Source organism: Panicum virgatum, chromosome 6K (assembly GCF_016808335.1).
Source record: "Panicum virgatum strain AP13 chromosome 6K, P.virgatum_v5, whole genome shotgun sequence".
Lineage (NCBI taxonomy): Eukaryota > Viridiplantae > Streptophyta > Magnoliopsida > Poales > Poaceae > Panicum > Panicum virgatum.
In genome coordinates this window covers 44,778,123-44,804,168 of record NC_053141.1, presented here as the reverse complement: position 1 = coordinate 44,804,168, position 26,046 = coordinate 44,778,123, and the positions used below count along the sequence as shown (strand labels likewise).

The 26,046-nt window shown below is 50.5% G+C and overlaps 4 protein-coding genes across 6 annotated transcripts; all 4 read left to right on the top strand.

The window, feature by feature from the left end:
• Positions 1–4,317: 4,317 nt before the first annotated feature.
• On the top strand, positions 4,318–6,505 carry LOC120712937 (UDP-glucuronate 4-epimerase 6-like). Its single transcript, XM_039998872.1, has one exon. The coding sequence runs from the start codon at positions 4,564–4,566 to the stop codon at positions 6,013–6,015; it is 1,452 nt and encodes a 483-aa protein (XP_039854806.1). The 5' UTR covers positions 4,318–4,563; the 3' UTR covers positions 6,016–6,505.
• A 7,851-nt stretch (positions 6,506–14,356) lies between these two features.
• On the top strand, positions 14,357–16,842 carry LOC120712936. 2 transcript variants are annotated; one of them, XM_039998871.1, is made up of 3 exons: positions 14,357–15,328; positions 15,401–16,183; positions 16,408–16,842. In XM_039998871.1, the coding sequence occupies exons 1-3, from the start codon at positions 15,169–15,171 to the stop codon at positions 16,452–16,454; spliced, it is 990 nt and encodes a 329-aa protein (XP_039854805.1). In that variant the 5' UTR covers positions 14,357–15,168; the 3' UTR covers positions 16,455–16,842. The 2 variants fall into 2 exon arrangements, with proteins under 2 accessions (XP_039854805.1, XP_039854804.1); XM_039998870.1 differs by having other exon boundaries at positions 14,357–16,183.
• Positions 16,843–17,551: 709 nt separating this feature from the next.
• LOC120712935 (probable glucan endo-1,3-beta-glucosidase A6) lies at positions 17,552–19,827 on the top strand. Its single transcript, XM_039998868.1, has 3 exons — positions 17,552–17,989; positions 18,137–19,438; positions 19,543–19,827. Exons 1-3 carry the CDS (start codon positions 17,875–17,877, stop codon positions 19,578–19,580), a joined length of 1,455 nt encoding a protein of 484 aa, XP_039854802.1. The 5' UTR covers positions 17,552–17,874; the 3' UTR covers positions 19,581–19,827.
• Positions 19,828–21,285: 1,458 nt separating this feature from the next.
• LOC120712932 lies at positions 21,286–25,976 on the top strand. Of its 2 annotated transcripts, XM_039998864.1 has the most exons (6): positions 21,286–21,468; positions 21,580–21,765; positions 21,860–21,976; positions 22,567–23,421; positions 23,888–25,050; positions 25,213–25,976. In XM_039998864.1, the coding sequence occupies exons 1-6, from the start codon at positions 21,429–21,431 to the stop codon at positions 25,663–25,665; spliced, it is 2,814 nt and encodes a 937-aa protein (XP_039854798.1). In that variant the 5' UTR covers positions 21,286–21,428; the 3' UTR covers positions 25,666–25,976. The 2 variants fall into 2 exon arrangements, with proteins under 2 accessions (XP_039854798.1, XP_039854797.1); XM_039998863.1 differs by having other exon boundaries at positions 21,287–21,468; positions 23,888–25,976.
• The last annotated feature ends 70 nt before the right edge of the window (positions 25,977–26,046 follow it).

The window sequence follows — 26,046 nt, the reverse complement described above, 5'->3', positions numbered from 1 at the left end:
GGCCCGCGGCCGCTCGCCGCATTGGCCCCGTGACCGGGCCCAGTGCCGCTGCCGCCGATCCGCCGGGCATGTGAGGCTCTTAAACCCGGCCGGCAGCTGTCGATGACCTGAACCTGTGACTATGCGCCATCGCGAGCATTCATCAGGCACCGACCCGACCCCCATAGATCCATCATCCATCCATGCCAGTGCCGGCCACCACCGCCGACGCCGGAACTGTTCGCCGCCGACGTGCACGCACCTTGTTGGCGGGCGGCCTTGAATGAGTAGCACTGTATGTACGTGTTCTAATGTCAGTCTCAGTGGGAATTTCATGAGCACAAATATTTAGATTGGAAATTAGATAACCGTGTCAGATGAGTTTTATGGTGATAAAACTCTCCTCACGTTTCATAAAACTCAAACCTTCTCTCTCCTTACCACGTTAATAAAATTGATGATATTTAATGTCATAAAATTCTCCATGAAATTTTCACTGGAACTGGACTAAATTTCATTTACGGCCTGCAACGACCGGGCAGTTACTCTAAGCCCCAAGATTCCAACAGGGAGGGTTTCCAGGTGACGCCGGCGAGGCGGAGGCGGCGGCGTTGTGTTGGAATAAGTCCTCCCGGACCCTTCCTCCCCTCGGCGGCGCTCTACTCCGGCACCGGCGACGAGTCCGTGGAGGTGAGTCTTCCCGTGTGGGAGCTCTGTTTAGGAGTTGTCCGGCGGCGTCTCGTCGTTTCTCGACGGGGATGCGCCTGCCGATCTTTTGTTTCAAGGTTGCGGAGGCTGCTGCGGGATTGATGGATGTTTGGAGGGTGGATCTGGCTCGTGTTTCCTGCGGCGGCGGTCGGCGTCGACGGCGAGGGTGGATCCAAGATCGAGGGGACTCGGGGCGCGTCCCCGGCCGACGGGCGACCAGCGACGGCTTCATCTTCTGCCGCTCACTTCAAAGCCTTCGTGCGATGGAGTCCTCTTCGGTCCTTGGGCGTGCGGTGGCCAGATCCGGTGTCTTCCGGTGGCGGGGTTCGTCGGAAGCTCCGGCGAGCATAGGGGTTAGGGATCTGCTTGTAATTTTTCTTTTTCTGATGGCCCTTTGTGCAAGTTGGGTGGGACTGTGGTCATCCGTATCCTTGGTTGACATACTTGTATTTGTACGGGTCCGTGTACGTTTCCCTTAACTTGGAATACAGGTATGTTTTATCAAAAAAAAAGATTCCAACAGGGACCGTGTGTGCATAGACGCATCCGCACTAGTGGATCCGGTGGGCTGGACCGACCCTGGGCCCAGCCTGCCTGGTGGCATCATGCGGTCGAAGGAGCGCCGTCTCTCTCGCCCCCCCCCCCCCCCCCCCGGAACCCCGAGGCACCATTGCCCCTCTGGTGCGTGGGTCCACGCTTCGCTGCGTCCGATCCGGGGCACTGGTCGCGGTCGATCGCGCGCCGCGCCGCCCGCCCGGACATGGCACGGCACACCAGCCGCCGCCGCTGCGTGATTGCTGACCTTTGTCGTCAAAATACTCTAGTTTGGCCTTGTTTGGTTTTGAAGCATGGTAATCAATAAAAAATTTTGACCACTAATTACGGTGTCAAACAAAGCCAGTTTACAAAACCAACTTCAGAACCCCGCACTAGTGACCCTGAAGAATCTAATGAAGCCTTTGATCACGCGATTAGAGGATGGTTACTGTAGCATCAATATAGCTAATTATTAATTAATTACCGTCATTAGATTCGTCGCGAAAAGTTATACTCATTCCTAAAAAGATTTTACAAATAGATTTCATTTAATGCTTCATGCATGCAAGATTTTTTTTTCGGGATGTGTGCGTGCTAGAATTCTAGTATTGCCAAACAAGGCCTTTGAGCAGGGGCGGAGCTGATGCCGACCCCGACTTCTGGAAAAAACCAGTGGTAAATTACTGTAACTAGATGTTAATCCTCCATTAAGACCCATTCTTTACTACGTAAGACTCCGATGCTCTTTTGTTCTGGCTTCACCTCTGGTTTTGAGTAATTAAACCACCAGGCTTTACTAGTAGACGGTACGCGCACAAGATGCAGAAACAGGGCCAGGCCAACCTTGATTGAACCACGCGAGATTGCAACTGCAAGACACGTATGCGCAATCGGATGAGCTGAACTGATGATTATTCCATGGACGTCCTTCACCATTTCTGAAAAAAGAAATGCTAAACTGATACGAGACGAGGATCCGAGACGATTTTCCCTTGATCTTGTTGGCCAAGCATGGGGGCTCGCTTATACTAGTAGTTCCCTTTCCTCCTAGCGATGGGAACCTTCTCGTAGCTAGTGGTATCAAAGTCTGCCGGCTACTACGTGCTACGAGCGCCAGGCCGCACCGTTCCCACAGCTTTTACAAACTGGCGATGAGCTCGGTACTCGGCAAGTACAGCCGTAGCGGCAGCCGCTAGCGGCCCCCATGTTAGTGAAAAGGAGAGAGGTCAATGGGCGAGAGGAAACCAGGGTTTTTTATCCCGACCGGTTAACCCAAACCGCCGGCCACCGGTTCCGGTTTACCGGACCGGTTGGACCGGTAACCGGTGAAAACCGGTTGAATTCAAATCCAAATTCAAATAAATTCAAAAACTCCCGTGCAACCGGTTCCGACCGGTTTACCGGCCGGTTTGACCGGTTTACCGGCCGGTTTGACCGGATTGAATTCGAATCCAAATTCAAAAGCTCCCGTGCAACCGGTTTACCGGCCGGTTTGACCGGTTTACCAGCCGGTTTTACCGGTTTACCGGCCGGTTTGACCGGTTTGCCTGGTGGGCCTTAATGGGCCGGCCCATTTTTTTTCTTTTTCTTTTTTGATTTAACTTCAACTCCCCGCAAACTATACTAAATGAACGAATTTTTGAGAAAATTTGACACCATTAGATTCGTTGCACCTTGAAGTATTTTTAGGAATTTTTTGAGATTTTTCCATTTTTTGGAATTCAAATTTAAAATTTGAATTTGGGCCGGTTTGAAACCGGCCGGAACCGGAACCGGTCCGGGCCGGAACCGGAACCGGTCCGGGCCGGTTAGACCGGTAACCGCGGTAACCGGACCGGTTCCGGCCGGTTTTTTTAACCCTGGAGGAAACTAAGACGACCTTCGGTATGTTATGTTTGGATATCAGTCACATCAAAATTACATAAAAAAACGAATATTTGCATAGAGTACTAAATGAAGTCTATTCACAAAATCTTTCCAGGGATGGGTGTAACTTTTCGCAACAAATCTAGCGACGGTAATTAATCGATGATTCGCTACAGTAACTTATTTAATACTCTAAATTAGTGATCAAAGGTACAAAAGTTTTTGCGAAATTTTTTCATCCCAAACCAAACATGGCCCTTGATTGTAAATCAGTGCTCCCATGTTACGCTTGCAATGCAAGTTAAACTAAACTGATGTCGCCATCCAATTAGGGAGAAAACGCAATGGTCAAATCTCTCTCTCTCCTCCAAAAACAGGAGAACGGCATCCAGCTACGATAGACATAGACCATGGCTAACGAAAAGTCGAAAATCCTCTTTTCCCCCACACACATTACCGCTCAAAAGAGCAGTAAAAACTAAAAAAACAGAGAGACCATGGCTGAGCACCGACATGCCCGCCCAAATCTCACCTCAGTCGACAGGCACACGGCTGACGGCACAGAGACCAAAATGGGGCCCAAAGTCAGACTGCTAGAGAGACTCTGGTCTTGTTTGGTTCACGCTACGCTAAGGGAGAATTTTCTATGCATGAAGTAGTAAATGAAATCAATTTGCAAAATATTTTTAGGGATGTGTGTAAATTTTCGCGACAAATCTAACGACGGTAATTAATAGATAATTGGCCACAGTGATGCTACAGTAACTATTCTCTAATCGCGCGGTCAGAGGTCTTATTAGATTCTTCAGAGTTACTAGTGCGGGGTTCTGAAGTTAGTTTTGTCAACTGATTTTGTTTAATAATGTAACAGCGCAAATCAAACGGGCCTTTTTTTTTCTTAGGCTGACCTCAGCAGACGACGCGGAGGCGTCGCGCGGGCGGAGGTGGCGGGTGGGCGGGCGGAGGTGGCGGGGCCGGGGCCGGGGCCGGCCACGTGTGCGGTGGTCTTGCGTGGCGTCGAGAAGCGTCCCCCGGGCCGTCGTCTGCAGAGTTCAGCCTTAAAAAGAGAGAGAGAGCTGAACTCTGAGGTGAATACTTGGACGGCGTTGATTGGCCGGCAGCTACCTGGCCGAAGCGGACAAAAGGTCACTCATTCCCGCGCACACCCTCGAGCCTTCACGCGGTGAATCCTGCTGGCACACGGACAGTGAGGCCGTCAGTCTCAGACACGATGCCATCCCCAACGCGGTGATCCCTCTCGAGCAGGCACCACCCCACCCTACCACTGCCGCAAGCAACCAAACCCGCGGCCCCGCGCGCCCTCCTCTCCACCTCCGCTATATCTCAGCCCGTCACTCTCACAGCCAGACAACCTCACTCCCCAGATCACTCGCTCGCTCCCCAATTCGCCTCGCCGTACAGCCAAGCTCAGCCTTAGCTCCACCGGCGGGCGCAGCAGCAGAGCAGGAGGGGATGCCGGCCGGAGTGGTAGACGCGGCCGCCAAGGGCGTCAGGCTGGAGCGGCACGCGGCGGGGGCCGCCGTGCTGCTGCGGCGCGCGTCGGGCGCCAAGCAGCTCGTGTCGGCGTCCTCGCACCTGCTCTTCCGCGCCACGGTGCTCGCCACGCTCGCGCTCGTCATCCTCTTCACCGTGCACTACCCGTCCCTGCTCTCCCGCTCCTTGAGCCTCTCCGCCGCGCCCTTGTCCGGCTCGTCGTCGTCGTCGTCCGCGGCGCGGTCGCGGTCGTCGCATCGGAGCCTGCTGGGCTCGAGGGCCTCGTACGGGGGCGCCGCGTGGGAGCGGGAGGTGCGGCGCGGCGCCACGCCGCGGCGCGACGGGGGCCTGTCCGTGCTGGTCACCGGCGCCGCGGGCTTCGTGGGCGCGCACTGCTCCCTGGCGCTCCGCGGGCGCGGCGACGGCGTGCTCGGCCTCGACAATTTCAACTCCTACTACGACCCCGCCCTGAAGCGCGCGCGCCAGCGGCTGCTCGCGTCGCGCGGGGTGGTGGTGCTCGACGCCGACATCAACGACGCCGCGCTGCTCGAGCGGCTCTTCGCCGCGGCGCCGTTCACGCACGTGCTGCACCTCGCCGCGCAGGCCGGGGTGCGGTACGCGATGCGGGCGCCGCAGACGTACGTGGCCTCCAACGTGGCCGGGCTGGTCAGCCTCTTCGAGGTCGCGGCCAAGCACGCCGACCCGCAGCCGGCCATCGTGTGGGCGTCGTCGTCGTCGGTGTACGGGCTCAACACCGAGGCGCCCTTCTCCGAGGAGCACCGCACCGACCGGCCCGCGTCGCTGTACGCCGCGACCAAGAAGGCCGGCGAGGCCATCGCGCACGCGTACAACCACATCTACGGGCTCTCCATCACCGGCCTCCGCTTCTTCACCGTCTACGGGCCGTGGGGCCGCCCCGACATGGCCTACTTCTCCTTCGCCCGTAGCATCGTCGCCGGCGAGCCTATCACGCTCTTCCGCGCCGCCGACGGCGCCGACGCGCGCCGCGACTTCACCTACATCGACGACGTCGTCAAGGGCTGCCTCGGCGCGCTCGACACGGCCGGCAGGAGCACGGGCTCCAAGTCCGGCAAGAAGCTCGGGCCCGCGCCCCTCCGCGTGTACAACCTCGGCAACACCTCTCCGGTGCCCGTCACCCGCATGGTCGCCATCCTCGAGAAGCTCCTCGGCAAGAAGGCGAACAAGCGCGTCGTCACGATGCCGAGCAACGGCGACGTGCCGTTCACGCACGCCAACGTCACCCACGCCGCGCGCGACTTCGGCTACCGCCCCGCCACCTCGCTCGAGGCCGGACTTCGGCATTTCGTCGACTGGTTCGTGCAGTACTACAAGCTCGACATCAAGGGCAGTAATGTCCTCGCCGGCAAGACCACCAAGAGGAAATCAATGGCCATTTCTGCAGCATCATGAGGTGCCGCGCCGCCGCCGCCGCCGCGGCGTGTTCCCCGGTCCGGCCGTCCACCACTAAGTGTGCATTCTCTTGTCCTTGGAGGCTAGCTAGCAGAGTCCTGTAACTTTGTAAGTGCTTATTTGTTTAAGCCTTGCAGCTTTGCGTCTTCATGATACTGCCATGGTAGTGCTTAGTGGCAAGGAAAAGGATCCATAAGCTTGAGAAAAAGTAGGGAAAAAAGGGGAGGGTATGGGATGGATAGACAACAGAGCAAAGCGAAGGACAGTCATGGCTAAGCAAAGATGAGGTCATTGGCTTCCTTTTGGTCCAGATTATTCTGCTCAGATTATTACTATTTTTTGGTCAGATACTAGATTTCACTGACCTATGAATCACGTCAAGAACTCAAAGATGCTGTGCTTGATGTAACTCCAAGCGATTGCAGACTGCCAAAACAGCTTTGTTTAGGTTCTGGCGGTGGACTTGATGCAGCTCCTGCATTTTCCCCATGGCTGTGTTTAGTTCCCTCCAATTCCTCCAAACTTTCCATCACATCGAAATATTAAATATAGCAAATGATCCATGTATGGAGTACTAAATGTAGGTAAATAAAAAAAAACTAATTGCATGGTTTTGATGTACGTGCAAGACGAATCTTTTGAGCATAGTTAGGTCATGGTAGGACAATATTTAACACAAACAAACGAAAAGTGCTACAGTGTTCGATGTGATTTTTTCTACCACCTTTTCAAAGGATCTAAACACACCCCATATATAAACATGTGCAGATTTGTGCTTTGCATTTGCCCTCTTGTTGTGGTTCTCTGCACCAGGGTATCTTACTGCATGTGGAGCGATTGCGCATGCGGTTCTGAATTTTGTTGCAATGCGCGTGAGGTAGGTGGCTGGTGAGAGTAGACAGCAAATGAATTCGTTTGGGCCTTGGTACTGCTCCTTTTCGCATGGTGTATTGGTGTACGCGACGGGGGGGGGGGGGGGGGGGGGGGGTTGTACAGTGGCAATGTTTGGTTTTTTGGCCTCCTGCAACTGTTCAGGTTATTTTATCAAGTTCTTGCAAGATCAGTAGAATAGCAGTGTGAACAGAGAGGCCATTGGTAAGGCAGCATTTGCAGCTGCGGCGTCAATTTTTGCAATGCTTGGCCTATGCGGACACCTGGCTGATCCCCGTTTGGAGCGTCTTTACGCGAACTGGAACTATTTATCTGCATGACTGCATTCCAAACTGAGGCATTGTTGGATTAGCAATACTGATCTGAAAGGATGACGAAATATAGAAGACATTCTAGTATTCTACTGTGAGGACACCTCGGATTCCAAAGGACCGCAGTGCGCGTTCCCACGGCCATTAGCATTTAGCCCCGTTATCCATGTGCCCATCAGATGCAACCATCATCCATGTGTCCGCTCAGCTCCTGCCTTCACACTACGGCACTCGTCTCCCTCCGATTGCAAAGGGGCACATAATCTCTCGATAACTCTACCGTTTTCACGGCACCCTTCAAGTCAGTGAAATGTGAAGAGAGAAACATTGGACATAGTATCGCGCGCGCGCGCATGTTGAGACTGAAACTCCTTTGAGCACCGACAGTCTGAATTGTGGCAACAAGCCCTCTGAACCTTTTGAGCATTGAAATTCTGAACTGTAGTTATGAGTAAGAAAGGCTGAACTGTGGTAATCTTTTTCAGCACATGGAAGACATTTTGAGTCTGATTATGGAATGGGCTCCTTCAGGATTGATGCTGGCAACTGGCAACTGGCATCGCTCTTCAGTTCAGGCCTACCCCTTTATTAGCTGAAGTAAGCAACTGAAGGTGTTCTCACCTGCAGACCTGCTTGATGTCAAAAAGGTCAAATGATTAATGCAGCGTTACTACAATGAACTACTGCATTTATGTTAAAAAAAAACAATGAACTGCTGCATGGAGACTTTACAACTAATCAGTCCTTCTAAGTACTCAATGACAGCATGCTAAATTAGTACAATCTACTGGTACCACTTGAGCTACAATACAACTACACAAAGTCTTAGCCTGGTACTGTACAACTAGGCCTGGCTGGTTTTATTGTCACTATTGTACCAAAAGCTTTGGTCCCCATCACCCCCTGGACATGGTGAGCTGGAGGATTAAGAAGTCTTTGACTTGCATCAGCATGAGGTTAGGGAGTGTTGACCTCATCTAACTCTGGTCCCCTTGCTGCCTCGCAACATGCAAATTCTGACCAGAGTTGTCTCTGCCTTTTCACTTTCACTGACAAAAGTGCCATGGATGCAGTGCATATATGCTTGAATACCCTGAATCCCTGATCACTGAGATTGCAAGCTTGCGCTTGTCTTGTCCATCTAATTGCATCACGGGTGACTGCTAATTGCTCATCCCATGTGTGTTTGTTCATGATACTAAACAGTTTTGCCTGCACATCACTATGTGACCAGCAACCCACCCCCTGACCCATAAACCTAAGAATTGGTTAGTGAATTCAATTTTGCTGGTACGTGTTTATTGTTGCGTCCAACTTCTGAAGGGCATTGAAAGCTGTTTTCCAGGACAAGTCACCTTGACCACAGGGTTCCTGAACAATCCAGGTCTCGTGTAATAATAACTGAATAACTGAAGATGGAGTGCATGTATGCCCCTTTTCTCATCCCATGAGAAATTGAAAGCCAAAAAGGTCAAATATCGCACTTCAGTTGTTAGTGGCAAAAGGTAGATTTAAATTTGGACCAGGTCATCTATACCTGCTATGCCTCTTTTTTTTTCTGTCTCGTCCCTTGTGGTTGAAGCTACGCATGGATCATTGGACGAATGAGCTCGAACTTTCGCTTTTCATCAGCAGATCTTGTCTTACAACGCGATCTCACAATAGGGTTTCGCTGCGTTGCCTGCCCCTAGTGCTCCTCCTTTTTTGCCAACGCCTCCCCCCCCCCCCTTTGTGCTGCACGGTAACGTTTCTGATCTGGCTGGGTGTGAGACCTGCATCCACCGAAGCTTGTCAGGCAATCGAGGACCTCTCTTCGTGCCCATTTCTGCATGCGCGAATGATCCTGACTCCTGATATGAGAAATCGAGAACCAGTCGTGTAGCAGAGAAGGTCAACTTGTCCCTGGAAAGCATCGCAGTCACATGGGATGGACACGGTGCGTCGCACTGAGGTCGGAGCTCTCAACATTCTGCCGGCAAGAATGCGCGTGCCTGCGATGAAGCCGACGAGCGTACGGAGAGCGCTTCCAATCCGTTGACATCGTAAACATGGGCCGGATCCAGTTTAGATCGACAGCTCCTGAGAGAACTAGGCGGCCCAAGAATCATCACGAGCCACACAACTTTACATGGGCCTCAACTGGGGTCTGTACCAGTAGAAGTGTTGAAGCCCATCCGGCAAGCGGCACACGTGGAGCGCGCAGCTGAGTTGAACAAGTCGACGGACGGAATGGCCCCGCGAACCAACACGTAACGGGTGGGCGCAGCCGCAACCCGACACCTGTCGCCGGAGTGGAACCGCGGCCGCCCACGTCTCCGGAGGGAGAGGAGGGAAGCAGAAGCAAACCAACCCAACCGGCCAGCACAGAGCTCCGAGCGCAGCAGAGGAAGCAGACGAGCCAGCCCGGTTCTTCCTCGCGGAGCTCGACCCCACACCGACTGGAACGAGCCTCCCCGATCTGCTCCCGCGGGGACCTGCTGCCGATTTGCTCCGAGCGCCCCGATTTCAGGGGTGGGGAGCAAGGGTCCCGGGTTTGGGTTCCGGCTCCTTGCCGAATCGGGGCCTGTAGCGTCAGTTTGATTCGAGATCGGGAGGGGGGATCTAAGTTATAGTATAGAATACGGCAGCGTCAGTTTATCTAAAATATTAGAGTTCAAAAAGCAGCGGAAATTAAATAGAAGTTTGATTCAAAAATCACGATACTGCGAAGACGTGAGGATGTCACATCGAGCCCACCAATGTGAACCCTGGTTAGCTCCAACCAGCAGCAGCTACCTGAAAAAATAGGGTAACAACAAACCCTGAGTATACTAATACTCAGCAAGACTTACCCGACATGGGTATACTTAGTCCACTATCTAGACATGAAAAGTTTTTTGGCTCTAGAGTTTGTTTTGCTGAAAAAGCTACTAATACTACTAGATCCTTACTTTCAATATTTTAACTCAATTTAAGTTTATCAAGTACCAACTAGATTTGCCTAAACATCTAGAGCACGCATGGTTGATCACATTATCTTTTCAGAGTACCATATCCAACATTCTCAGTTCAATCTCATTCCACTTCTTTACTACGATGTGACGAAGTGACCAAGGTTCTCTTAACCGAGAGAGACGGCGAATCGATCCGATTTAACCTTGCAAAGTGGACCTAACTCACACGACACGTGAAAACCCCGTCGGGCCACACACGTCAACTGTTCCCATCATCACCCCGACGTCTGAATCACGCCTGCCAAAACCTGGGTGAAGGGTCTCTCACGGCGAACTCCCGGAGAACCCGGATGCGACATACATTCCAACACCCGCCATCATCTCACTCCCAGAATAGCAGGTCGCGATTCAAAGTATCGTTGCAATTCAGATAATTAGCTTACCGGTTTCGACTACCTCCTACTTCCGGCATGTGGTTAGTACTATTCAAACTTGGTCAGCACGGCCAACAACGGTACGGTCCTCAATCGACACAGGCGGAGGCTTACTTTCCATTCCTTTCATATCCAGATCCAATTCCTCTCCGCCCGGTCTCCATTTTTCTTTCCTCACAGATTCATTCTGCGAGCCACTTTTCCATAAGTAACAAAAACCTATAGCTCGCGAGTGACAGCAATCACTCGACTTCTACCGGATCCTAGTTAAGCATGGAAATACTAACGACACATGTACACTAGTAGAGTAACTGAGGAAACATAGAGATTATGCATCTACGGTTCCAATCAACTCCTAGAAACGTAAATGCACAATAATTAAATAATAACGTTGAATACTGAAAATAGAGGTTATGCTTTGGAGCTTGCCTGGGATTAATACTAAGTCAGTGCTAGTTAGATGATACTCGCTTGGCGAGCATCTTCCTTTGGTCATGCATATCGGGTTCCATCCATCCGTCTTCGGGATATGTCCACCAACATCGTCTTCGGGTTCGGCTCCAGTAGCACGTCCTTCATACGGTTCATCTATCGTACCTAAATGAGATGTGACAATACATATGTATGAATGCATGGAAGTGCAACACGCAAGGCATTCATAAAAGTACAACATACTAGTATAAGCACCTAGAGCTATTTAACTTAACCAACACTCAAGCATCTCATATGAGATGGCAAGCACATCAAACATGCCACACAAATTAACTTAAATTAAACAACTGCAAGCATCCAACATTCAGGAATTAGCCAAATCTTCTGGCCAACAAAAGTTAACATGATTCACCCAAAAAAATGACATACTTGATGTATTGAACCATGCAGGAAAGAATCGCTTAGCAAAATTTTTGAAAAGTGAAAGATATAGCTAGAACTAAACAAATGCAAAAACTTAACTTGAGGACATGATCTAGCAACCAAAATTTGCCAGCATGATGAGCTATTGCTAAAGCATGCAACAATATTTTTCCAATATTTATTGACAACAGAAAATATTTAATTTAACCATAGCAAGACAAACAGAACAAAAATAGATTTACAAATATGCACATAGCTCCAGGTTCTGAAATTTTTACAGTGAATGAAGCATGCCAAAAGCACACTACTGCATAAATTTCATAATTTTTCGACTTCCAAAACAGCAGATATTAAAAAAAACAAGCTAAAACAAGTATTATTCCCGATTAAATCAAAACATCACAGAAACATTAAACAACCAGCATGTTAAATATTTTTCCTAAGTTATACATGTTAAAAAAAAACTAACCCAACTGGTTTTACATTTTTACCATTTTTCTATTATTTACTATGTATTTTCAAAGCTTGCAACCACTTAAATTAACATTTAAACTAGAGAAAAAACTATTTAGAAACTGAAGATAAACCTGTAAGGAAAGTTTTAGATCATAGAACAAGGAATCCAACAAATTTTAGTTTGCATTTTTCTGATTTTTCTATGATTTACTACGATTTTTCAAACTTTCAGCCAATGTATTACAAAAGAACCCTTCGCAGCACTATTCATATGAGTCATAGACTTCGCAGAAAACCCCCTGGACTTGTTCCAATTCTTGTGTGGAGCCCCTGGTCGCGATTTTTGGAACAGAGAGGCTCGGGAGCTTGGTACCAGCGAGAGGAGGCCATCCCGGCGGCCGGGGAGGGGTGGGGGAGCATGAGGGACACGAGAGATACCTCTGGGTGGTCTCGGTTGATGCCGAGGTGGTCGGAGGAGGGCCGGCGGCGATGGTGTTCCCCGGCGACGGCGCTCCTGCGAGGGAGGGCGAGCGGGGTTAGGCCGGGAAGCTTCAGCGCGATGAGAGGAACCCGTTCAGGGGCTCGGCTCGAGCGGAGGTGGTCTGGAGGGGAGGGGTCGACGGGGAGCAGGAGCTCCGGGCGGCTCCAATGGTGGTGGGTGGTGACTGAGCCGATTCCGGCCGATTCGGCCGGGGAGAAGCTTGACCGCGGGCTGGGGAAGGTGGAGGGGATGGTGAGGGGGATCGGGGCGCGACCAATCGGAAGGGAAGCGGCGGGGGGTGGCCGGCGCGGCGGGGCAGGCTCGAGCTGCGGCGGCGCCGCTCGGCTCAACCCGAGAAGGAAGAGGAAAAAAATGAAAACGAGAGCCGGGCGCCGTGAATGGATAAGAACGTGCTCATTTGGAGGCCAAGGATCGCCGGACGGTCGACGCGTGGACGCGCGGCATGAGCGCCGGGAGCCGTGAACAGAGAGAAAATTTGAAATTTCCTCCAACTTTTGTTTTATGCGAAACCTCATTTGAAAATCAAATCATGGTTTAAAATTTGAAATTTTGAAACCAAAGCATTAATGTCCTATTCAAAGCAAAACTAAAAGTTTTCTTCAAATTTTTGTACTGAAACTTGAAAAACCATAAACACGAAAGTTTTTCACCATTCCAAACTCTACAACTTTGTTTTTAGGCAAAAGTTTATTTGAGCAAGAATTTAAAAGTTATTTTTAAAGCATATTTCATTGGATTTGAAAAATAGTCATCATTTCATGTGTTAACAAGCTAGCAAAAATGTAATTAAAAAAATTTTATGCATGCACGGTTAGTGTTAATGACGATACCAAACACATGATTAACCTTAACTACGGATGATTATCACCTGGGGTGTTACAACCCTGCACCGGAGACGAAGGAGATCCGACTTTGAAGACAAAGGAGCCGCCCGCCGCAGCCGGTTCTGGTTCGTCTGTGGCGACGAGGGAGCTCCGATGCTGAAGAAAAAGGAGCCGCCGCCATGCCACCCCACGAGTTCTAGCTCTTCGACGGCGGCGCGGGAGTTCGGACGACGAGTGGACTGGCCACGGATGCGCCAGCATAGGGAGAGCAGCGGCACTGCCAGCCTGCACCACCATAGGAGGAAAGGCAGCCACCATACACCACTCGATATCCTGAACAATGTCAAATAATATTTAGGCAGGGAGACAAGCTAGTTCAAAATTCAGAGTAGCAACTAGCAACTGGTAATATGAAATAACATAAGCAGTCGGGTGATTTTTCAATAGCAGTACTTGAGGATAAAAAAATGTAATCTTGTACTAAAACAATATGACGTCAAATACAAAATGACAGAGCAAGATTACAATACTCACACATTAGAATCAGGATGCACTGAGTTAGCCTCTTTCCTATTAGCCTCTTCATCCATCTCAATAAAACATATTACGATTGCAGCGTGCTGTTTGTTTAATGAAAAAAAAGATAAAATTTGATCAAGCTCAATGCAACTGAAAAATGTACAAGTGATTATTGCAAAAGTCAGCAGGTTCAAGCATTTTTGAAGATGAAAAACTAACAGGGTGGAATCTGCAGCATGTTCGATGGAAAAGAGAAAGCTTGAGCCATCCATGCAAAGAGGCTAGGAAATTATCTTATTATTGGAGTTACTTACAGCAAGATTGAAGAGCAGAGCTAGCAGCACGCGCAGCACTGCCCCTCCGTCGTCGCCCAAGAGGAGAGGGTCCCCGGCGATCGAGCCTTTCCCGCCCGTTTACGCTGTCTCCCGCTTTTTTGTTTTTCTCCCGCCGTTTTCCCTCTCTGTATGCATCAGACGCTTCATTAGATTGGGCCGTGTGGGCCGTCAGGAAAGCTCTTCTTCATACTGCTTTTGTTTCTTGCCGTCAGATGTCCCCACAACGTCTCAGATCATTTAGATGTCCCGCTGCCATAGATGCTACAACGTCAGCCGATCTGGGGGGGGCTGCCGCGGAAGACTCCGGCTCCCTGCTACGTTCTGGAAGCGTCCGCGGTGTGCGGCGGCTCCAGGCGGCTGGGGTTGTGCTGCGGCTCCGCGTTGATGCGCTGCGTCTCCGGCGCCGCCCTGCGGTCGGCGGGGTCGGAGTCTACGGCGAGGCTGGTGGTTCCGGTTGGGGCGCGGGGCCGGGGAAGTCGTTCCGCCTGCTGTGGCTGTGGGTGGGGATCGGCGGCGGGGAGTGAGCGGGTGGAAGAGGGCTGCACTTACTGCTCTTGACTGGTTGCACGTGGACCTCGTACCACAGAACTTGCTAGGGATTTGGATTTTGGACTCGATTCGGGAGTCGGGTGATTGGATCGCTGCACCTTTCGATTGTGCTTCAATTAACCTGGAAGTGCAAGAGTTGGATGTGCAGACCTTTTGTCTTTAAAAACCAAATCATTTGGAATAAGTTTTCCACGTGATCTGCTTGAGCAGATTTTGGTTTGAATCTTAAATTCTGATTCAGATGTATTTCAAGATATCTGAAGTAGTATATACATTCTGATTAGGATACCTACCTGCAATATGATGATACTCATCTCTAAAACACAATGAGGATTACCAATAGTTTCTTAGTATGTACCGAAGAGCTAGGAAGAATGATCAGTATTGAATACATGCCACTTTTTTCAGGAAAAGCACAAGGAGAAGAAGCACAGAAAGGAAAAAGACAGGGGAAAAGGGGAAAGAAAGGAAAAGTATAGAGATCATAGGAAACATAAGCACAAGAAGAAGCACAAAAGAGAGAAGTGTAGAGACAGGAGAAATAATGAGGACAGAGATAAAGACAAAAAAACAAGTCTTGGGACAGAACACTCAGAAGAATTATAAACATGGCAACAGAAAACCAGAAGAAAAAGGGCAGAATGAAGCATTCAAAGATATTAAACCAACAGATGAGTTGATTACCCGAACTTTTGGTCAAGAAGGTAATGCTATCCATAAATGTGACAATAATATATCTTTGCTTCCTAGGAGCACTGATAGCATTAGTGTTACAGGTTCTAAAGAGAAAGAAAGGAATTCGGTTGGTAGAATGGTTAAGAAATCTGAAGAAGCAACACAGGGAAATCATGGGATGGTACAAAAGAGTGATAGTATTGTGCGTGCTAATAAAAAGGGAATGAGGGGTGTTGATTCTAAAACTAAAATAAAGAATGGGAAAAGCCTTCAAGTTGGATCAGCTGAAATGCATTCCAGAAGAAAGCACAGCTGTAATGTGGTGGACATACGGCAGGATAATTACAGTTGTAATGGAGTGGATGTACAGGTACAGCAGGATAATTCTAATGCACAACGAAGCTCTGAAGAAGCAAATGGAAGAATTACACTAAGCCCAAATAGATTGCAGAGGGCAGAAGAAATGGAACCTGATCCAGAGATTTCTGTCCATTCTACAAAAGGGAAAAATGATAGAAGTAACACCAAAGGTGGTATGATGGGAAAGGAAAATCGAAGTGCTAACAATTTCCGTGGCAAGATGAATCAGCAATCCGTACAAAATAAAGGAGGAGAAGTTGAAGGGAAGGGAAAAACAAATTATTGTAAGGATGTTAAAGGCAAAGATAGAGATAGGGTTGTAAAGAAAAGAAAGGCTGAATACAAAAATAAACAGAAAGAAATGGAGAAAAATGGTACTGTAAATGAGCATAAACATGAAGATCCTGGTGCAAGAGAGGATCAGGTAGATAATCTTATGCGCTCTGGTTTTCTTAATGGGCAAAAGTTCATGTCTGACAATATAAAGAAACGGAAAGACTTCGACGCTAATTCTTCTCCAGATGGCGAGTTCCTTTTCTCTCCCTCTTTCTTTCTGTTTTAGTTTCTTTTTAATAGAGTGGCCAGTGAGCTTTTCTCCTGCCTCCTCCCAACCCCCTCGCCCCCCTGCTGTGTGAGCGCTGAGCATTTAGTCCTTCATAGCCTAAGCATACAATGAAGTAGTACTGTACTACTTTAGTAGTGTATCAACTTTATTAATCTTTGAGTCTCATTTGCAATAAATTGACAGAACACAGTATTACAATGACTAAGATGCCGAAGGTGTCTCCTACCTAGGATGAAGAAATATGCCGGCATTCTCAGCGGATCACACCTTGTAGTTCTACAGAACTACTTGACACAAACACTCACCAGATAGGCTGGCGTAAGTCTCAGGATGGCTACAACAGTGCCATCACTGCATCTCGTTGTTCGGAGGAAGACATAGCTTCAGTTTCTTCATCTGGTTACAGGAGTAACAAAGGTTATCGGGAGCAGCCTCACCCTGATACCAAATATCTGAGCCAATTGTACTCCACACCTCCAGCTCAGGACTTTTCTGGTTTCATCGATCAGGACTGGCTGTTTTCCCAGGATTGTGAGGGACGGAAAACTGCGGCGTTTGAGGCTGCAGAATCTGACCAAGTCTGGTCTGATGCACATATAACTTATGCTGCTGGTGTAATTGCTTTGCCTTACGTTGTTCCATTGTGATGACACTCACAGCGATACACGCGGTGAGTTGGCTTTTTTTAAACTGGGACTTGGGTTATGAAAAAAAAAACTCTACCCGGGAAGGAAACGGCCCCACCGTTTTTTCATTAAGTGGAAGCCACACCGGCTTATCCGGGTAGAGAAAACCCCCGAACCCTCGCGGCGAGCACAGCGAGGGTTTTTTTTTACCCCAACAGCCAGAAATTCACTTCTGATGAGAATCGAACTCAGAACCTGTTGGGGCGCGACGCTACCGGACCGGGCTAGCCAACTGGCCGCCCGGCCTTTCGCGACTTGGGTTATGGTATGAAGGCGCAGAATATGGATTCGACTGAATAGTTTTCTGCCGGATGTACTGTACATCAGATTGTTTAGCTAGCTCACTCTCAAGCATCTCTTCGACTGAATAACTATTCGACTGAATAGTTGGCTGGTTGGCTGTTTTGTTGTTTGCTGTATCCTGTGGTTCCTACTATTCGAACAAAAGCTGTACCGCACGATTCAGTTCTGCAGGAAACGGGGAAAAACTGAGAGGTCCTGCGCAATTGAATTCTGCTGCAATTTGGTGGTTAGTATCGAAACGTGCAAACCCACGACTAATCTACTGACCTAGCAGGATAAAGAGGAACCTACTCAAAAATTTGATGTAGGTTGTGACAGCCAGCGAGGGCGACAGTGGAAGAGGTATGGTTGACAATGATAGCACACGTGCCCATTCTATCCCTGTACCTTCAACTAAACAAAAATTGGAACTTGTTCCATCCGTTCGATCGAGCATAAACTCCATCCAACTACCCGATCCCAAACGCACGCTAACAATCACCGTATGTGTCGCGTTTTATTTTTCATTTTCTTTTTTTTTTCTGCTGCAAGTACACTAATTATGTTCTGGGTTATCCAACCCACTCCCTAAAAACTCTCCTCCTCCTCTCTATATAAATAGTCAGTCAGTCACGGCTCCCTCCCACCTGATCGAATAACAAACTAACAAACACCAGCAACAATGGCGGCCGCCACCGTGGCACCGTCATCGCCCCACCGTGCCGTCGCCGTCCTCCTCCTCGCCGCCGCCCTCGCGTGCCATCCCAATGTCGTCGCCGCCGTCAACCCCGAGTGCCGTTGCCCTGGTAATCACGTCTCCCCTGCCGGCCGCCTCGCCATCCTCACGTCGAGTTTATTACTGCTGATCATCTAGTTTGTGGTGTACTATGGTTTCTGTTGTTCACTGACGAATCCTGTGCTCGTGCCGCGTTGCGTGCATGCAGGAGGGAAGTGCCGCGGCCTCGGCGTCAACTACGGCACGGTGGCCGACGATCTCCCCTCGGCGGCGCGCTCCGTGCAGCTCCTCCGCGCGGCGGGCGCGGGCGCCGTGAAGATCTACGACGCCAACTCGGGCATCCTGCGCGCGCTGGCCGGCACGGGGCTGCCGGTCGCCATCATGGTGCCGAACGCGGCCATCCCGTCGCTGGCCTCCTCCCGCGCCGCCGCGGAGGACTGGGTGGCCGCCAACCTCGCGCCGCACAGCCCGGCCACGCGGGTGATGTACCTGCTCGTCGGCAACGAGGTGCTTTCCGACCGCGCCATCGCGGGCTCCACGTGGCGGGCCATCGTTCCGGCGATGGCCAACCTCCACCGCGCCCTCCGCGCGCACGGGATCCGCAAGGTCAAGCTCGGCACGACGCTCGCCATGGGCGCGCTGTCGGCCTCCTACCCGCCCTCCGCCGGCGCGTTCCGCGACGACGTCGCCGAGGACGTCGTCCGGCCGCTGCTCCGGTTCCTGAACGCCACGCGCTCCTTCTACTTCGTCGACGCGTACCCGTACTTCGCGTGGGCGGCCAACCGAGACGCCATCTCCCTCGACTACGCGCTCTTCCAGGGCGCGGCGAGCTCCCACTACGTCGACCCGGGCACGGGGCTCACGTACACCAACCTGCTCGATCAAATGCTCGACGCGGTCGTCGCCGCCATGGGCAAGCTCGGGTACGGGGACGTGAAGCTGGCCGTCTCGGAGACCGGGTGGCCGAGCGCCGGCGACGCGGGCGAGGCCGGCGCCAACGTGCGCAACGCCGCCACCTACAACCGCAACCTCGCCGCGCGGATGTCCAGGAACCCCGGCACGCCGGCGCGGCCGGGGGCCAAGATGCCGGTGTTCCTCTTCTCGCTCTACAACGAGGACCAGAAGCCCGGGGCCGGCACCGAGCGCCACTGGGGGCTTTACTACCCGAACCAGACCAAGGTCTACGAGATCGACCTCACCGGCCAGCGGCCGTCGCGGTCGTACCCGCCGCTGCCGCCCGCGGACGACACCGACAGCTCGCCGGCGTGGTGCGTGCTGGCCGGCGGCGGCAAGGCGGCGGACGAGAAGGCGGTGCAGGCCGCGCTGGATTACGCGTGCCAGCAGGGGAGCGGGACGTGCACCGCCATCCAGCCCGGCGGCGCGTGCTACGAGCCGGACACGCTGGACGCGCACGCCAGCTACGCGTTCAACTCCTACTGGCAGCAGTTCAGGAACTCTGGGGGCACCTGCTTCTTCAATGGACTTGCAGAGACCACCACCAAGGATCCAAGTGAGTTCATCCAGCTAGCGAAGCACCCTTCAATGGTGTGCTCGATCTTGTTTCTTGTACATTTCAGTCGCATTGATCTGTTATGTGTTTTCTTTGTTTTGCAGGCCATGGATCATGCAAGTTCCTCAGCTCTGAGGACTAGATGCGCAGCAGGAACGGAGAGCACAGCCACATTCGATTAGCTAGTGAGGAAGGCCATCGCCATGGATGCCCTTAGAACTATTACCATTTTCCATTTCTCTTTAATTAGGAACTAGCGAGCAAAGCATCACTGTAATTCAACTCAGTGTTACACTGCTCTCAGTTTAGTTACTTTGCAGGCAGCTCTCCTGCCTACCAGTACTTCTTATCCAGGAAACAAAACTACTTTGAATTGTTCTCCGAGCCCACCGGCGGCGAATTCTCGAAGCTTTGATTTTTTTTTTGTTTAAACTGTTCCGAGTTCGCTGGCGGCGAATTCTTTGTTCGTTTAAATTGTTCGCCGAGTTTGCAGCGGCGGATTTCCGATCTGCCGCGTCAGCCATGATTGGTGCGTACGAGGTGGCGGAGAGATCGGTAGCGCGGCGGCGGCGGGCACCGGGTGAGGTTGACCTCCGGCGAGGCGAACGGCGGGCGGGGCCAGCGGTTTCATCGTTGTTGGGTCGCGGTCCCGCGGAGAGGAGGCGGCGGAGAAGCCAGGGCATCTTGGGCCGAAAGCCCAAGGAAATGGTGTAGATCCGCGTAGATGGGGCTTGAATCTAAAAGAGAAGCCCAACGAAACGTGGGGCCTGCTGTCGTCTTCTTTTCAATCAAGATATAAAAAATGAGACGCAATAAGTGGACAACGTAATTAGGCCTAGATCAGCCAAAGTGAAAGTGCCTGCCTAACCACGCTGACTTTTTTATGTGGTCTCGGAGAAGACTCGGGATAGGTAACGTTCATCTTTAGACTTTCGGCTGAGTTTTCCTCTCTTTTTTTTGTCAAAAAAAGGTTTTCCTCATTTTAGCTAATTTCCCATATAACTGCATTATAAAAATATTATTGGTTTCTTTTTATGACGTGGCAATTTAAAACAAACCAATTACTCATATGGCTCGTAAAAAAACTTAGTAAAGTGGACATAACGACCCAAGATGATTGGTCCCCAGAATTTTGTTTTGATAAGTGGCTCCCAGAATTTTGTTCCCGTTACACACCCAGGAGATGCGGTGGATATCGCCGGGAGTCGGGGACCATTCCCCCGCTCCGTAGTCCTGGGCCCTCACTACAGCCTATACTTGCTCGTCCTCGCGGTGTCCCCAACTGGCACATGCCGCCATGTACCGCCGGGCAAATGCTTGGCGCCCCCCTCCCTGATCGACCGCCGTGCCCGTGCCCGTGCCCGTGCCGTGACCTTGATTGAGTTGGCAGCTCGCGGCTGCCAAAAAAAAAAACAAAAAAAAACATGGGAGGTAGCAGAGTACACCGCTGGCCGCCGCTGCATCGCCTCGGAGCGACGCGGTAAAATGTGAAAAAGGGGTCAGGTGAAGTGAACGGGCGAGCGGCCCGGCCCAAAAGCTGCCGCGCGGGTTGCCCACCCGGCGGAGCAAAGGATCCACGCGCTGCGGGCCTCGCCCGCCGGCATCTCGACGGGCTGTCGCCGCCTCTCCCCCTCCGTCGATGCCGCCGCCGACGGCCGGGATGCGTTCCCCCGAAGAGACGAGGCGATCGCGGCTCGCCCCCGGCCGCAACCGCACGAGAGGAGAGCGACCAACCCTTGTCTCTTGCCCGCGGCCGCCGGGTAATGTTCGACGACGCCCACGGTAACGCGCCGCTGACGTGCGGGCCAGGGGTCCCGTGGACCCCACGCCGTTATCCCTCGGCGTGAGGGCGCCTCCCCCCTGTCTCTCTCTGCTTTCGTCTTCCCCGCACTCCACTCACTGAGAGCGCAGCGAAGCGAAGAGAGCGCAACCAACCACTCGCCTCCCTTCTCTGCCGCCTTGCCGTTGCTGCCGGGGGCTGGACCGCGACATGGAGAGCGGCCACAAGAGCGGAGGCGGAAGCGCGGCCGGTGAGCCCCCGTTGCCGCTTCGCCGGCCGCATTGCGAAGATTTGTTTCCTTTTTTTTTCCTGTGCCGTGTTCGTGAGATGTGACGGCGGGGTGGTTTCGTTTCGCGCGCAGGAGGGGGAGCCGGAGGGGACGGGGTTCTGTGCCACGCCTGCGGGTACCAGTACCCGAACGGCCACCCCAGCGCCAAGCAGCGGCGCGCGCACCGCAAGCACTGCGGCAAGCCGTCGTCCGCCGCCGCCGGTGGCGGCGCGGAGGAGGAGGGCGCCGGGGAGCACGAAGGCAGCGAGCCGCTTCCAGGTACTGTGGATTCCGTGCCTCCGTCGTCGTAACTCGCTGCGCCCGGGTTGAGCTCTTGGCCTGATGCGTGTGCTCTCGTGGCTGCGTCTCCTAGGGGAGGGTCGCGGTGGAGTAGCAGAGGGAATTGGAGCGGGCGCGGCGGAATGCGGCGGCAGTTTGCCTGGATCTGCGTCGGAGGCTGCCAGCGCAGTGGAGGGAGGGGACAATGCAGGTTCGCTCTGAATCTTCGTTTCTTCTCGTTCTTCGTTTGTTTTTTGTTCGTTTCTGAAGTGGAAATGTCTTGGTTAAGATTTGGTAGGTGGAAAGTTATTGCATTGCCTTTTTCTTCTTTCCCTATTTCCTCTTTTGTACTATTCCGGCTTTTCGAGAACCTCTTGTTCTGTGAAATTGTACTGATGTGGAGTCTGGAAAAAGCATGTCCTTATCCTTTTGATTAGCATAATGTGGGCATTTTATTTCATCTTTAATAAATATAAATTGCTTTGGTTAGCAATGTTTCAGAACTGCTTAGCTGGTAATGCAACCTCCAAACTGTACACCTCAGGTTTGGTTTAATAATCGTGTTCAATAAATTAGTGAGGCTGTCCACATGTGCCACTGGATACCACCATCTCGCCCATGCTTTGCTGCTAGCGCAACTTCACTGGCAGTCTCCGGCGCTATTTAATTATATTCACTGTGCTATATATGTTCACTCTTTTCGACGCATATTTTGGTCATTGTTAATCGTTTTACAATGCATCTTACGAGTCCACGCATATGTCTGAATGCATGATTGCCTGTGGCTGTCTTTTTTTTTAGAGCATTCTTCTGGAAATGGTACTGGCCATCAAGTCATCAGCTCTGAAGATCGCCTCATCAGCCGCAGTAATATTCCTTCTGAAATCACTTCTGAGGCCAGCAAGACTAATGATGATACTCTAACTACAGTGGCTACACAGTACTCTGGAAAAGGATCACCTATTGAGGATGGGGATTCATCTGATCCAACAGTTGGTTCTGTGCAGTTGGAGGACGTCCCCGTTTCTGTTCCTTCACCAGAACTTGAAGATGGTGCAAAATCCACTTCAGAAATCTCTGAACATGAAATAAAGAACTCAACTGTTGTGCCTCTGGAATCAAATGCAACTGGAGGTGGAACTTCTGAACAGATGGATGTAGTCAGTCAAGAGGATGGGATTGCTGTGGCTGAGGAAGATGATATGATCAACACCATTAGCAAAAAGAAATCTAGTGAGGACAAATCTGTTGAAGGGGATGAGATTGATCTCTCCTGTCAAGATAATCTACAAACTGAGGTTGGTGAGGGGCACAGTAGCACTGCCGTGGAGAGAGATTCATCTGACAAGAATCCTAATGTGATTCACAATGAAGAAATCCTGAGTGATAAAACTGAATCAAATCAGCAAAGCAAGCATGTGTTAACTGACTCATCTGAAAAAATTCGTAACATTGAGGTGCCTGTTGAGGCTTCTGCTGAGAAATCTGTTAGTTCAGATGACGACTTGCTTAGACTTGGTACTGGTGGTTCCCACTCAGAGATACGCAATGATGTCAAACCTCAGCAGCAACCTGACTCTACCTCTGAAACGGCATGTCATCTGGCAATCTCTGAACAGGCAGATAATGTTCATGAACAGCACTATCCTATTCCAGGTGAGGGTTTCTGGATGTTATTGTGTACTGTATTTCACATCACTCTTCATTTTATTTAATGTCAAAATAAAGCCCCTTTAACGTTTAGTAAGAAGCAGAAAATGGGCAATGCACTCCAATTTCAGGTAGTTGAGCTATCAAGTAACCTGTCCATTACACTTGCGTTCTGATATTGTCTGGCCAATTGTGAAAAGGGCCAGTGGTAGCGCATGATTAGCTGATTTTTCTTTGCTCATATCAAGTTTATTAAGATCATAAGTATCAATTAATCTTCTACCTCATGCGCAATTATGGTTACCTGTTCCAAAGTGCAATTTTCACAACCAGTGCATTATTTCACAGGTGCAATCTGTAGTTGACAAGTATAGTCAGACACATTATTTGCCTGAAAACGTTTTAATCAATACCTATTCTGTGCATAGTATAGTCATTGTTTATGAACTGAAATTTGATGAGCATTCTGCAGAGGGAAGCATCCCAGTGATATCAAGTTCGTCTGGACCTGCTGTTGGCGGCATAACTAACATTACAGAGAATGTTTGTTCATCTGGCACGACAATTGATGACAGCATGCAGAAAAATGTGATTGGTGGTACTGTAGTGGCATCTCAAGTTGATCTAGTGGAGCTTAGTGCTTCCGCCATGGCACATGAAATCAACACGGTCATTAGCACAAATGATGTTGATGAAAAGTGGCAGAATGAAAAAGGTGGTTCAGACTTTACTTCATATGGAGGTAATGAGATGCATGTTGCAGAAAACTTTGAAGAAAAGCATCAGAACAAAGAGGTCATTGTAGATTCCATTCCTCATGAAACCCATACAGTTTCCAGTACTGATAATGATGGGGAAAATGAGCAGAACGAAGAAATTACTGCAGACACCAGTTTTTGCGAGATAAATGTGGTACAAAGCATGACTAGTGCTGAAGAAAACGAACACATTGAAGAGTTCATTACAAGTCTTGCTTCTGAAGAAAGCAGTGTGCCATGTAACAGAGATGTCGTTGAAGAAAAACAGAGTGAGATTGATGTAAAAACAAGTGGTGAGATAGACAGTGCATGCAGCACAGAAACTGCTGCAGAAAACAATGCTACTACCTGTGAGAGCAATGCAGGAACCACCACAGATGATGTTGAAGACATATTGCAGGATGAAGAAATCACTGCAAGCCCCATCTCTCATGATATCAACACTATATGCAGCAGTAATGAGGAAAAGATGCATAAGGCAGACGTAAGTGAGGCCATTGGTTGTCATGAGAATATTGTGGTACACAGCGTAGATAATGTTGAAGAGGAGGCAGTTGAGGAGGCTACGGCAGATGCTACCCCTCGCAAGTTTAGTTTGGTTACCTCTACTGACAGTGTTGAAGAGAAGAAGGATGAACAAACAAGTGCAGGCCCTACTTTGCATGAGAGGAGTGTGGTGCACAGCACATATAATATTGATGAAAAGAAGAATGAGCAGCCTATTTTGGACCCTATTACTGCTTCAGCCACCGTTAGCAGTATAGGTGACGTTGAACAAAAGATGCATAGTGAAGAAACTACAGTAGATCCTAGTACTGGTGAGAGCAGCATGCTGCCAGGAACGGACGATGCAGAAAACAAGAAGCAAAATGGAGACATGGCCGCCGCGGACCCTATTACTGCTTCAGCCACCATAAGCAGTATAGGTGACGTTGAAGAAAATAAGCAGAGTGAAGAAACTACAGTAGATCCTAGTTCTGGTGAGAGCAGCATGCTGCCAGGAACGGGCGATGCAGAAAACAAGAAGCAAAATGGAGACATGGCCACGGCGGGCCCTGCTTCAGACAAGACAGAAGTGGCAGAGACCACAAATGCTGTTGAAGAAATAGGAAAAATTGAAGAGACAGCCTCAAAGGAGATCAGCACAATAGAAAGCACGGATGACCTGAAGGGAGTTGCTGATCAGAACGAAGAGATTGCCGACAAGGAAATGGTCATCGACTCAGACAAGAACCATGTCTCGTTGAAGGTCCTCCTTGCCGACAAGAACATGGAGACCAAAGAGGAGAATAAGCCGAGCACCAAGGACAGAGTATTATCATTTAGGCGCCGACCGAAAGACAGCGTATCACCGGTGAAGCCGGGTTCGCCCAAGGCCACCGGCTCAGGGCAGCAAGACTGGAACTCTCCTGCTAGGTTGCCTGTCGAGAAGAAGCCCAAGGGAAGGAAACAGCAGTGGGTGCCATTTATTTGCTGCTCATCGGTACAGTGATTGTACTCCAATTTGTTTGCTGATCGTCATCAGCGGACCAGGGCATTCACCAAACTCGGTACATTGCTGACCGTCCGTACGCTGATAGTACTCGATTTAATAGCCACCCCAGGACCTTCGCTACAAGACATGTTTGGACCTTGCTACTTGGATTGCGAACTCGGTTTGCTGTTTGTATGTCATAATCTATGTATGTTGCTGTAAATTAATTAGACATGTCCAGAATAGTCCTTCAGTTTGACCTGCCACTGTCGTGCAAATTCGGAGGTGTTCAGACGAGCTTTTCCTCTCAAACAGTGCGATTGTGCTTATACTGCCTGTTGACTGTTGTAGTGCTCATTTACATGCAACTCTGCGTACGTGAAAAAATGGGAGCTTCGT

Bases quoted from the DNA above. Each gene is read 5' to 3' on its own strand.
- LOC120712937 (XM_039998872.1), top strand. From the start codon at position 4,564: ATGCCGGCCGGAGTGGTAGACGCGGCCGCCAAGGGCGTCAGGCTGGAG.
- LOC120712936 (XM_039998870.1), top strand. From the start codon at position 15,169: ATGAGGACAGAGATAAAGACAAAAAAACAAGTCTTGGGACAGAACACT. The intron at 16,184-16,407 runs GCGAGTTCCTTT...ATAAATTGACAG, and splicing joins CGCTAATTCTTCTCCAGATG to AACACAGTATTACAATGACT.
- LOC120712935 (XM_039998868.1), top strand. From the start codon at position 17,875: ATGGCGGCCGCCACCGTGGCACCGTCATCGCCCCACCGTGCCGTCGCC. The intron at 17,990-18,136 runs GTTGCCCTGGTA...GCGTGCATGCAG, and splicing joins CGCCGTCAACCCCGAGTGCC to GAGGGAAGTGCCGCGGCCTC. The intron at 19,439-19,542 runs GTGAGTTCATCC...TTTGTTTTGCAG, and splicing joins GACCACCACCAAGGATCCAA to GCCATGGATCATGCAAGTTC.
- LOC120712932 (XM_039998863.1), top strand. From the start codon at position 21,429: ATGGAGAGCGGCCACAAGAGCGGAGGCGGAAGCGCGGCCG. The intron at 21,766-21,859 runs GTACTGTGGATT...TGCGTCTCCTAG, and splicing joins AGGCAGCGAGCCGCTTCCAG to GGGAGGGTCGCGGTGGAGTA. The intron at 21,977-22,566 runs GTTCGCTCTGAA...CTTTTTTTTTAG, and splicing joins GGAGGGAGGGGACAATGCAG to AGCATTCTTCTGGAAATGGT.